The sequence below is a fragment of the Heptranchias perlo genome, chromosome 2 (genome assembly GCF_035084215.1).
Source record: "Heptranchias perlo isolate sHepPer1 chromosome 2, sHepPer1.hap1, whole genome shotgun sequence".
Taxonomy (NCBI): domain Eukaryota; kingdom Metazoa; phylum Chordata; class Chondrichthyes; order Hexanchiformes; family Hexanchidae; genus Heptranchias; species Heptranchias perlo.
Genome location: NC_090326.1, coordinates 86,316,348 through 86,329,554, shown reverse-complemented (window position 1 = coordinate 86,329,554; position 13,207 = coordinate 86,316,348). Strand labels below are relative to the sequence as shown.

The window sequence follows — 13,207 nt, the reverse complement described above, 5'->3', positions numbered from 1 at the left end:
AAAGAGGGAAATTCCATCTTAGTTTGCACATTCAGACCTCAAACAACAATAACAACAACAACTTGCATTTAAAGAGCACCTTTAACGTAGTAAAACATCCCAAGGCGCTTCACAGGAAAGCTTTTCAAACAAAATTTAACACTGAGCCACATAAGGAGATATTAGGACAGGTGACCAAAAGCTTGGTCAAAGAGGTAGGTTTTAAGGAGTGTATTAAAGGAGGAGAGAGAGGTAGAGAGGTTTAGGCAGGGAATTCCAGAGCTTAGTTTAAGAATACAGCAAAAAAACAATCAAAATAAATTGATTTTTTTTCACAAGCCTTTCATTCCATTGCTTTTCTTATGCTTGAATATTTTAAATGTTGAACAACAATTGAAAAATACATTCTCTCCAGTAATATGAGCAAGCCCAAAATTGTACCTATTTTAATTAAAATTAGTAAAAATGGGTAAAAATGTAAAGTATTCACAGCAATAGGTATTGATATTGATATGATATGTATTGGCCTATAAGGGTTAATGTTTTGTGTTCGTACTGCCTGCTAGGAGGGCAAACCAAGAATTTGGGTACAGCCACGGCTCCAATTTCATGATATGCACCCCATTGTGCGAGGCTCTGCGCCGTGAGCATGAGCTTGTAAAATTATCCCTATACAGTAAAATAGTAGCTTTCAAAACATTTCTGTGTGTTTGGGACCCCCTACAAATACTGGCACGTTCCCAGGGACTCTGTCCTAACTTCTGAAAGACGGTGTCAGCTACTCGAAGGAACGCATCAATCATTGCAGAAAAACGTTGAAATCTGATGACCTTGGGGGATCCCAGTTTGAAAACCTACACTGCAAAATGGTAAGACGTGGATTTGTGTACATTAATCAACACTAATGTCTGTGCATTAAACTGACTGCCCAGCCTTTTCAATAGAGCATGCAATGAATTCATGTTACTGTAACGAGAGTTGGCTCGAGCTGCCGAAGCTGCGTGCAATTGGTTCCCCATCTGTCTTCAGTCCAGAGAACATATGAATGACAGATCCCTCTGTGTCTAACACCTTGATCCAGTTGGTATTTCCTAGAGTCGCCTGCAGCCACAACAGCCTCATTCATAACATGGAGCCCAAGTCCCTGCTTTGCTGATGTCATACAGGCACGGAAAGAAGACTCCCCCCTCTCCCCGCGCCCCCCCCCCCCCACAAGACCATAAAACGTGATATTGCTCAAATTTTAAAACGGAACGGTAAAAAAAATCAGCTGATGAGTCATACTGTACTTACAGTTTTCAGACTGGAAATCTGGCACAAACTGTTCATCATTGTCAGGGACCTGAGCTGTTGAAAAGAAAAAAGAAAATGTGTGAACATACTGAATGTTAAACAAAAGCATTTGATTTTTTCTGAACTTCCAACATTTTGCTGAAACCAGCCTAGGCTTTTCAATGATCAGCAGTATATTCAATATGGTGAAAGTATTTACTGCAAAAACACCGACGCCCCAAAATTGCGAGTCCATCATTAAACAAAAGCCACTTAGCAAACAAATCCAGCCGTTAACATGTTTGCCATAGAAGATACTGGATTTTAACTTTCCTGTGGTACCTTGGACAGAGTTTACTCTTTGCAGGTACGATGATCTTACACCAATGAGGGTGAAGAGCAGGCATGGTGCAGGATCCAGTTTGGTTCAATTTCTAACATATTCTGAGGTGTCAATCTACAACAGATAAATTTTACAAGAAGATCTTCCATCACAAAGAGTCCTTCCAGTTGAGATTGCGAGGGTGTGGTTTTGTTTCATTGTTGGATTTTAAAAGCCCACAGTGGTCTACAGGATACTGCAGCTTTAAACAGGGTGTTATTGAGTATGACAAAACAGAAACAGAGAATAATAGCGGGGAATGATCTCCAAGGTTGTAATTCAAATGACGGTTTTAAATATTAGGATTCAGATTGCAGTAAAATGTTATGAATATATCTGAATTCCAACCCCCACCCCCACCGACTTTAAACTTACCCTCTTATATTCTTTTGCTATTTTGCACAATACCAAGTAGTTGTGAAGTGGAAAATATATTGTTTGGTTTATTCCCATTTTCAGGGGACCCACTCAGCATGGATTGAGACAGCAGAAGTAGGGAGGGCCCCAGCTTTTGTTGCTTTTTGCAACATTCAATTTGGAGGTTGACAGCATCACACGATAGGTATTTTGGCACAGTGAGATAGATCTTTGGTAGTGCTTTAATACCTCATTGATTGTTTTGTATACATTATTATTTGTTATAGTACTGTGAATAAAGTGGAAATTGTAAAGCCTGTTATTGGCTTCAAACCTGTGTTAAACGTGGACCACAGCTCTCAAAGGGCTGCTCCGGGGTAAAAAGGGTTGAAATCTTTATTTTTAGACTATATTCACTATAAAAAGGTGAAAAGGGTTTTAATAGTATCAACACAAGTCGCACCATCACTTCACTGAAAAATAGCCTTTGCAAAATTAAAACAGTGAAGTCAACGTAATTAAAGAAATACAAGGGGATAGATTTTGACTTTGTGTGATAGTGTAAAACGGATGATAGCGAATCGACAGCCCGTTTTACATCTCTCCCAACTTATGTAAAATGGGCTGCCGATGGATGGAAATTAAAATCGAGAGAGATGTAAAACGGACTGCCAATTTGCTATGACCTATAGTTTTTCACTATCGCACGAAGTCAAAATCTACCCCAAGGTACGGTAGTTATGTGCTAATACATTTTGAGTCCTTAGGTGGGTTTCAGAAAACCCCACTAAACCCAAGCATTGCAATCCCTGTTCGTGCTCCTCAAACTTCATACAACATAACAATTCATTCTGGACTTAAGAGTCCACTTACATGTATAATGATTCTTAATGTTTTCCTTTTAATCAGAATAGGAGGATTAAAATTAATGCTATTTGAAAAACTTTGAAAGTCAAGTTACATTTTATATGAAACAGCTCATTTTCTTGGGGTGCAAATAAAGTACTAATCGCAAATGGCAGAACTGGGTCCATCTCTAAATTTATACACCTGGAATTTCCCCAGGGTTTCTCCTGCCATAACTTCGATGGAATTCCAAGAAACTGTATAAATGGGCTAAAAATGGACTGTGACTCCAGGGTTTCCGCCAACCTTCCACCAAAGTTCAGGAGAACCCCACAGGAATTCTCCACCACAGTCCTTTTCTCCCCCAAGGATCTTCAAAGGAGTCAACAGTGTGTGACATATGCAAACCTTTCAGAGTTTCACCCTTTCCATTTAATTTACAGCATCTTGGAAGCATTATAGATTGTGCCAAGTAATGTATATCTATATATATATGTCACTAAGCATTGCATTGTGTTTAAGGAACTCAATAAGAATTTGCAGAGTGATGCTGTGAGAATGATGCATTGTTGGGTACCTTTGCTAAGCCTTATCATAGATTCTCCATCACCCTAGTGACCTCTACGGAAATCTTAATTGTGCTCCCATGAATTCTACTGATTTCAGTCCACTGGAATTGATATCAAAACAAGCAACAACTGTAAAAACAGTCTGGATAAACCTTTGTGTAAATCAATTTGATTTCAGACTTATTGCATTTTATCGTGAGTCTGATTTTAAGCAGTATATAGGTTTCGTCCATCTGCAGAATTATTTCAACCAAATTTTAAAAATAATAATTCATAATATGGAAAAACTACGCATATACACATACATACCAATAAAAACCAGTGTTAATTTACAGGATAGTGAGATTCAGTTAGATAACATTTAAATTGAAATCACAGACTGATGCTCAGTGGGTTCAGTACGCTACTTAGATCCAAATTTTCATTTAGAGAATAGTTGAACGTTCCCTGATGACTCCAAGAGTTTATCTGAGCCATACAGATCAAGAAGACCCCAAGGTCAATCCACAGTCTTTGCAGAGTTAGCTGAAATCAGCTGGTAAAATGGTTGGGGAACTTTAATTAGCCTCAGTGCCCCGAGTAGGGAAATAAAAATCGGTCAGGACTCCTCTCTTGATCGCTATCCAGTGACCCTTTTGTGGGCATCAGGCGAGGATAGGATTTTACTTGATAAGCCCTGTAGTTGAATAGTCAATGAACCCTCACTGTCAAGCTTCACAAATGAATAATCGCCAATTGAGCTAAGTACCGGAGGGCAACTGCCATGCGTGGAGCCATAACCCAGCAAAAAGTCAACTGCTTTGGGAGAAAGAGGCAAGAAGAGAAAATTGACGAGGAAATAAAAAGAAAATAGCTGAAGACTACAGGTTAGTGTTGCGCTGCCGGTGGAGAGCCTAGCCCATTGCTAGCACGTATCAGGAAACTGGGCGTGCTGTGCATGATTTTCTGACCATTTAAATTAATGTGCACCCATATTTCCGATATGTGCTCCTGGCAGGCTAGGCTGTTCACTGGCCGCATGAGGTTGCAAAATCAGCCTGCTAGTTTTTGCCTTGATAATATAAAAAAAATTAACTGAAAGCCTGTGGTTTTTTTATTGTTTTATTATCTGTTACTAAAACAAACTTTTTATTTCCTTTTTTCTAAAAAAAAGTCTCAATGCAGCTCGGAAGTCTGACCACAGTCTGGTACAATTCTAAACTCTCAGTAATAACCACAGAGCACGTTAATGTGAATGACCCAGCTTGCTTTGGTGGATCAGTGATTTCTATCAACTGCGGCAGCAATCTGTCAGTGGAACTTTAAAGGAGGCAGCACAGAATACATCGCCCTCTTTGAGGATATTAACAGCATCTCAACACCAAAAGCAAAATTAGGACACTGCGACAAGGTTTAAAATTAATTTTACCATTAAAATTTAATTTCATTACCCCTGACATTACTGGCCAGAAGGAGTTTTGGACTTCAAAGCCTAAAGACATAAAGGCTTTTTCCACTATGGAGTGAAGACAAGCACCCAGTTCTCCCTCCTGGCAATACTCCATAATGTAGGGGAGCCGAGGTTTTAGGAGCTGACGGGTTCACACAGGCACGAAAATGTGGGTCTATGAACGTTCTGTCAGTCCAAAGGAGCTGGTTTCAGAGGTGTAAATGTGGGGAATGAGCCCCCACGTTCTTGATCTCCTCATTGTACAACAAGACCCAACAGCACTAAAGTAACTGAATTCTGACTCGTAGTCGTAAAGCGGGAGAGTGTTGCCGGATGTGGTTCTCCCTAAATAAGACCCTGGAATAAACACAAAAATAATGTTTCTTTAAATCTTTCGTTTTTCATTGTGTTATATGATCTGAAGGCTGAACAGGATTCATACACCTGCAGTAAGCAATGGTACTGAGTTAAAGTCAAACCCATATATATTTGGTCCGTGCATTCTAACTGAACCACTACCAGACTTCTACAGTTTGCATCCAAATTTGCTGAGATAAAATTAGATCACTTTATCAAAAAATTAAAACCCTTACTAGACAACAAAAAAACTGTTAAACTGAGCAATATTTGTTTTTCCTTTAATACAATAACCTGTATATATTTAAGTAGTTTTGAGCTCAGTTTGAGGAAAGCGATAATTTCAGGTCATGCAGTTGTGATTGCCCAATATGAGGCCAGTTTTCTCGGTCCTCGTTCGATATTGAATGCTGCAGTAGGAAAGACTTTTTAAAAATTTCAGACTTTTGAAAACAAACAACAGCCTCCACAACTGAACGTGCAAAAACACTCTTTCTAATGGATCAATTCCCTATGTACCAACTCAAGCTGGAAAGGGTTAATTAAAGTCACCACCAATTGGCCTCTCCATTTAAAAGAAAAATAATTGAATGAGAAACACACCCAGTGTTATGAAACTGGAAATTTATACAAACAGTAACTAACAGTCAATTTTTAAAAAATCTATGAGTCATTCTTGCTGACTGATCATAAGATAACTGATCATAACAATTACAGAAGACAGCAGTAAAAACTATCCAGACTCTGGAGTGTGTGGTCAGACCACAAAGACCACGTTACACCCTTTAGTCTGGGGGGGCCTTAAGGGAATGGATGGGGGAAATAAACTTGAACTTTCCCTGTAAACACTAATTCACTGTTTGCACTTACTTTCAAAAATAAATCACCAAAATTCATTAGCATCTGTAGTACCTTTTGTAGCTTGGGGCTTACAATGATTTTCCATCACTCACTTAATAAACTGATGTTCTGCAGTACTGTTATTTAAATGCTGTCAGCTAGCAGAGCAGAATCAGGATAAACTAATTGGAGAAAAATGCAGCAGTGCTACCTGTTGAGAGCTATTGTTAGCCTGTTTAGCAGTATAATTCTCGGAAGTGGTTGATCTGTTAGTGGTAGACTGTTCAAGTTCCAAACACATGGCTCAGTTTTTAACTGAAGCCTCAACCACTTTTTGAATTTAGCTACTCTTTACAGGTGTATTTTGTCACGTCTTGCCCAGGGTGCCACTCCCCTGTGGCAGAAGAATAAAACTTTTTTATTTTAGTTCACTTATTTTTGGTGAATTTTTGTGCTCATCAAGGTGATGGATATCAGTGCTGGTCATTGGGACACCTTCCAACTTTTTTGTCCAGTGTCTGACTGCCAAGTCAAGAATAACCTTGGTCAGATGCATAGTAAAGCTCTTTCTGTGCTGCCCTCACAACGCGCCTGAACCCCAACCTTAGGAGATTGCCTCTGTTGCACCAGTGTGAATTTTTCCATTTCCCACCAGCCACCCCGATGGGACTTTCTACATGATTAACAATTTAGCACCAATTTGTGCCAAGTTATAGGCAGCTTTGTGCTGTGGGCCTAAGTCCAACAAAAACTCGATTCCTCTACAATTCTTAGAGCCAGCACTGTCATTGCACCAGACTGGCTTAGATTTAAGTCTAGGTCCTCCAAGTGTAAGTCCACTCCTGTGCTAACCAAACTTTCTAAACAAAAAACACAATTCTAAAAAAAATCAAGAAAAGAAAACGTTTGATTGGCCTTTAAGTGTATAGTCTAGGCAGCTGGTCACACATGAGATTGGTGACATGCCACCAAGCTATCCCGGCACCTCTGGCTAAAGGAAAGCAGTAAAAAGGTGAGAAGGCAATGCAAGTGGATAATGCAAGGAAACGGAGGGTCAACTAACGCTGGGGGCGGGGAGGAAAAACGGATTAAAAAAAGAAAAACGAACCTAATGTAAACAGTCCTCAGAAGTAACAGACCCTACCTCCATTATCACTGTTACCTGTCAGAAACCAAACAGTTGAATGGATAATGCCAAAACGCACGACTAAACTAAAAACATACCGGATGCTCAGACACATCAGTCACGCTGAGAAGCAGCTTCTTCTTCTGCATAAAACAAACTTAACATTCACCCCCACCACACACATATTTCTAATGTATCCACAGCAATACCTTTAAATAACAAGCTAATCACTGCACAGCAGAACGGAAACAACAGCTGGGATAATATTTTTCTATCAAAGTGGAAAGTATGTTATACTTGTTTATTTTTTGATTATTTTATTTTTAGGACTGTTCTAAATGCCTAACCCGATCCTCAGATGATTGAGTGCACTTCGGATACTCTCTATCTGTCTCCAGTACACCCCGTCCCCAGACATCCCTTCCGTGTTTACCAACTTCAACTGCGGCACAAACAATGCACTGGTAACACACGCTATCATTGCAGATTAGAAGGGCGATATTCAGCAATAGGGCTACTTTGCAAATCTGTTAGAAGATCAACTGAAACATTAATTGTCCAATTCTGTCAAAAACAGCGATCATTTAGATCGGGTTATCGAGGCAAATCGTAACTCACAAAATAGTTGCCAACGTGCAAATCAGCGTTGCAGCAGAGCTTTGTTATGTCAACAAAATCATTTCCATCTCAACGACCCGTGCATTCAATGCTCCCCACACACCTAGACAGCTGTTGGCAATATGGAGTACCCCCCTCACCCGTTTCTTGATTATTTGTAGTAAAATAAAGGCCACTATTATCTGAGTTCATAATGCAGCAAGTGTTCACCCGACAATGCGCTTAAATCTACAGCAAAAAAATAACAGGAGGAATAAAGGCTGTCTCATTCCTGTACAATAGCAACACGGTATTCATCAACTTCATTCAACGATGGAATCCATTCAAATTGTTTAAACCTGAATTAATGGCACGTTGGAATGCGTTTTCGTACCACAAACAGTAACAGCAAAAATGATCACATCCACAACTAATTAACTATTAATATAGCTAAGTAGATATCTTACTAACATTTTATTGCATGTTACATGACCATCACAAAAATCTACTTACTGCTACTACACAAAACATGCGTTCAGTAAATTTAATATATCTTCCAGTCCAGCAACCACAATGTAACACTTTTCTTTAGATGAAATTGCCTTTTTTAAATATCTCAGACACTTTTGAATACCTGGTCATGCCACACAGCCCAATGAAAAGGCAGGAAAACGTCTAATCCTCCTATCCTTTTGGCGCTCAGTCATTTAAATCAGACTATACAAATGCTATTCAACGTCTCAAAAGGTGCTCAGAATGTTTGCACAAGCACTGAGTAAAAATAATGAATTTCCTTTACGTACATTCTTATTTCAAAATTGACAGGAACCAATTATTTTCCTAATAGACTCCTAAAGGCAGCAGCCACATAGTCCAGTAGGAAAAAGATAAGATTGTAGCTCAGCAAAATAGGTTTTGAAAAGATTGGGCAATGGATTAAGTAAAGTAAATATTTCGCTTAGTCAAATTTTCAAAGAAACTATTTTTTAAAATTGCTACCTTATAATAGTTTTCTTTCTATTCACTGCTGCATTTGTTAATCGTTTTCATCCAAATATATTTACAATAAGGCCAACGAATTGCATTCCATTTGGTGCCCAGATTCGCAGATTAGGATCAGACTTCAGCAGTTCAAATGATAAAACCAGGATCATTGGGAACTGCAAAAGATCAACAGAACTGAGGCACATTTATGTAAACAATCTCTGCAGCACATTATTGTAATATATTATATATGTTAAATAGAAATTATGACCACAAAAATAGTGTAGTTAAATAGAAATATGTTTTATGTCCTATGTTCCTCTGGATATTCTTTTTCATCAACTATTTTTAATTTAAAGAATAAAACTGTCACATTAGTAATACTTTTATACCAATCTAAATAATACTGAGAATTATTCATAAAGCAAACTGATGTAGCTTAAAACTAACGGGAAATATTTGAAACACATTTTGGCACCAATTATAGGGCCTGTTTATATTAATGAAAAAATACTTGTAAAACATATGCAACTTAAAGTCATGTCTCGAAATGACCCTTTTTAAAATAAATTTGTCACATCTTTCCGATAAATACAACAGATTTAAAATATGTCAGCTACAAACCTAAACTTCTGTGCTGTGAGCAAGCTGGATAAAAGACACTTGCACTCAAATCCTGAAGCATCCCGTCGCGATGAATCGAGGAATATAAACACTTTTTGCCATCAGAAAACAACACCTAAAGAACATCAAAGCTCGTTTTTTGGCACCATCGGAGCTCAGAGGCAGCCTAGTGTCTTAATAATTCACGCTTAAAAAAATCTCCTGCAGCAATGAAGATTGATCAAGTAAAATCATCGCCAGTCAAAACTAAATGGTGCTTTCAAACTTAAGTCTAGCTGTCTGGGCGGCTGCAGATCTTCCCCCAAAAGCAGATGTGATTGTAAACTGGAAGCAATTTCTCCTGGTAATCTGTGATGACACTGGGAAGATCAGCCCTGAGTTCCCCAAGGCAGACTAATCACAGTCTATAATGTATGCATGACACATGAGGTGGCTCTTTTAGAGCTCAATTAATTGGGCTTCACGTTAGGAACGCAACTTTTAGGCGTCGCAATTGTTTTCTTTTCTGCATTTTTTTCTCTCTTCCAGAGATGTGACAGTTTCTTACCTTCTGCGAGCCAGGTTTCCTGCAGCTGGCTCAAATCCTGAAAGAGTTCTGCAGGGATAGGAGAAGGAGAAAAAGGCAGAACATTGTTACAGATTGAATAGTGTTTTTAAAAAAATCTTAAATCAACAGTTAAGATCAGCCGAAAACGCGTGAAACTGACTTCTTAATTACCTTGCGTTAACATTCAAAATCTTGGAACTATACCTGCATGCAATGTAATACGGTATACTCGGATCAGAATTTTAAGCAGCAATATTGATCAGATCTAAATCTCATGCAATCGGATGTTAAATTCCCCCCTTCTAGAACAAGCCCAGACACAAAAAAGACATTTTCACGCAACATGTGATCCTTTCTATCCGAAATCAGACAGAAAATATTAGGATCTAAATGCCACAGCAGTAGATTAAACGGCCAGAGGTTTGTTTGACTAATCCAATTACTTTCATCAGTTATGCACAATCTCTGTAGATTAAAGAGGATTCCCAATCACAAAAAATACATTGGAGCTATAGGGCAAATTGTGTAAATGTCTTAAAACTCAGCACACAATAGGAAAATAATGTTAAGCAGGACTGTGTTTAAAACCTGTGCCCCTCGACACTGAATATATGAACTGTGCCTGCATTTATTTGACGGTAAATCAGAGACATGAGACCAATGTACAAACCCTTAACTACAAATACTAGTGGCAGAGGAAACGACAATATGTATTTCAAGGCATTTTTAATTTTAAAGGGATAAAATAATGGGCATGGGGAAGATTAAAGCAATAGGCGGAATAAAGTATACTTAATTTTGAAAAAAAGTTACCTTCTGAATCTTGAGCTAAGTCTGTGTCAATGAATTTCCTTTTCCTTTCACTTGTTGTCCTTTCACTACATTTCCCTCCATGTGGTTTCTACAGAAAACAAAATGTTTGTTAAAATGTGGAGGCGCACACCTGCTACATGAAAGTACATAACGCAGTTCTTAGGGATTCGCTCTTGGGTGAGACGTAAGCTCTCAAAGCTCACTCTGCTACTTTCTACCGAATAGTTAGGGCCAGTTGGCCAGTATCTCTACTTTGAAAGCTTAATATACAAAAAAAAAGTGAAAACTTGATCCCAGACCATCACCGTGGACGTGCTTCCCCCCCCTCAAACTATTTGTGACAAACAATCGCATCAAATTGCATTTAGCAGTCGTGCGAATATTAATTGGGATTTCAAAACTGACTACATTATTAAAATGTAAACAAACAGAAGAAGGCGGAATTGGTCTTAAAATCGATGCTTTTGTGGAAATGTGTCATGTTGAAGACAAATAAATAGCAATAATGGTGAATAAGGGGAAATGTCGCATTTCTGAATTTATCAGCCACAGTAAACTGCGTTTCCTCTGCTAGTATTTGTAACAGGACCCTACAAGACGGCCTGCTTTACAAATAGTGAACTGCTGGCTTTTTGCACACATGGCTTTTGAGAAGCTTCTGCTTACTTAAGCAGTGTTGCATAATTTGTCATGATGATTACATTTTATAGCCTGGTTGAGTTGTGGTACAGTAACGTTTGTACTTGACACGTGCTTCCCCAAACCCTGTTGAAAACAGTGCAAAGCCAGGAAAGGGGGGTTAAAATCCCACCAGTGTCAAACGCCGTCTTGTTAAAAAAATTCTCGGTTTCTTTGAGCCCCAGTCGTGTTTTTTTTTGTTACAAGTATTACATGAGTTGTAGCTGAGTTATGGTGATGTCGTTCATAAAACAGCAATAATAAAAAAAAAATCACATCCGTCCGCCAAGTTCTTATTAATCCACTTGTCAGTTCACTTACAGGAGTTACCATGTAAGGCACTTGCTGGTCGTAGTATCCGTCCATTCCGCAGCTCATCAAAAACTCTTAGCTCGTCCTATTTTCTAGCATTTAGATGGAGACTGTGCCTTGACGGACTCGATCAGCCTACAACGACAGACAAGATGGCCAAAGAAAAATCTTGAATGGACCGCCTGAACTTGCATAACTAATTAGCCTTGAGCGCCCCATTCACAAAAAAAATCTGACTACCGCCCCAACCTGTTCTAGGTAGATAGCAATCAGCCTGCAAACATGGACAAACTGCACAGAGGTGGGGAAAGAACACAAAACTGATCCCATCCCAGTACTTCGGACTTATCAGTGCGTGTGCATTCGCATCGATATAAAGGGTTTGAAAACCTAGGCAATACACAGTAAACTAGTAATGGCGATCATCGTGGAATTCCCAAATGTTTTCCTTATATGCAGATAACGGGACTAGATGGAGAGCGTTTTATTATCATTATTATTTCTGTAACGCTGCATCACGCAATGCTCTAGAGGCTTGCAAAAGTTGAACAGGGTCTCACCTGAATGGGTGCAGTGCGATCGCCTATAAATATTCCCGTCAGATTTGGTAAATAGCATGAATTAGTTGATGTAGAGTCCTTTCAAGACAGCCCAGACCTATGATTGCGCTCAATTCACTCGTTTTTCCTTTGCTTCTCCTCCAGGGGCCTCCAGTGTTTTCTAACGGGTCTCTCCCATTGGTCGCCTGTCTGTTTCATCGGCTCCAATTTCTAGCTGTCAATCACTCACCCCTCTACTTGATTAAAGATACAGGCTCCCTTTCTATAAGACTAACGTGGGCTAGAAAGCAATTATCCAAACAAGGGGGGAGAGGGGGGTTATGTCAATTTGCACAACGCACACAATTCTAAACATCATACTTCTGAAAAGGATATAAACCCACGATTTTTAAAGAACGTTTCGAAGACACAACCACCAAAGCTTTACACCAACACAAGGTCATTATCATTTAAATTTAATTCAGTGCTAATCGTCAAGAGAAACGTGCACATCTTTTATTTTTTTGTTACGAGTCCGGAGCAGATGCAAGACTGAACAAATACTTCTTGCATAACAATATCGATCCTTCATTCAACTTAGCCCTGCCTACCTGAAAGCTTCCCCGTGTTGCGTGATGTGGTTGGGCACATCTGTCATTCAAGAGCCACAAGAGAACTAAACATGATTTTTGAAAATTATGTTAATTATGTGGCGAAAAACGGAAGTAAAAAAAAAACAACAACGATTGCAACATTTCTGACCTTCCCAGATCGTGCTTAATGATTGCAAGAGTCACAAAACCCCGGGCAGCAGTGACGCATCCTGCAAAGCTGCAGATGTTTTATTTTTAAATATATAGGGTTTTTTTTTTAGCAAATGCAAAGTTCGCCTGTTGTAAACTTGCCTGTGGAAATCATACAGCAAAAGAGGAACGTTGATTCAAGAAATGCAAAGT

General features: G+C 39.0%; 1 protein-coding gene across 3 annotated transcripts in view; it reads right to left on the bottom strand.

Annotated features, from left to right (window-relative positions):
* etv1 (ETS variant transcription factor 1) overlaps positions 1–12,938 on the bottom strand; it is a 112,624-nt gene extending 99,686 nt beyond the window's left edge. For 2 of the 3 annotated variants that reach the window (XM_067998476.1, XM_067998493.1), the window contains exons 1-5: positions 12,273–12,380; positions 11,722–11,847; positions 10,723–10,810; positions 9,910–9,957; positions 1,273–1,326 (exon numbers count right to left, since the gene is read on the bottom strand). In XM_067998476.1, coding sequence (XP_067854577.1) covers positions 1,273–1,326; positions 9,910–9,957; positions 10,723–10,810; positions 11,722–11,778 — 247 coding nt within the window. In that variant the 5' untranslated portion in view covers positions 11,779–11,847; positions 12,273–12,380. Of the gene's footprint in view, positions 1–1,272; positions 1,327–9,909; positions 9,958–10,722; positions 10,811–11,721; positions 11,848–12,272; positions 12,381–12,862 lie in introns of those variants that run through there. The other variant, XM_067998483.1, reaches the window with a different exon arrangement.
* Between the last annotated feature and the right edge of the window lie 269 nt (positions 12,939–13,207).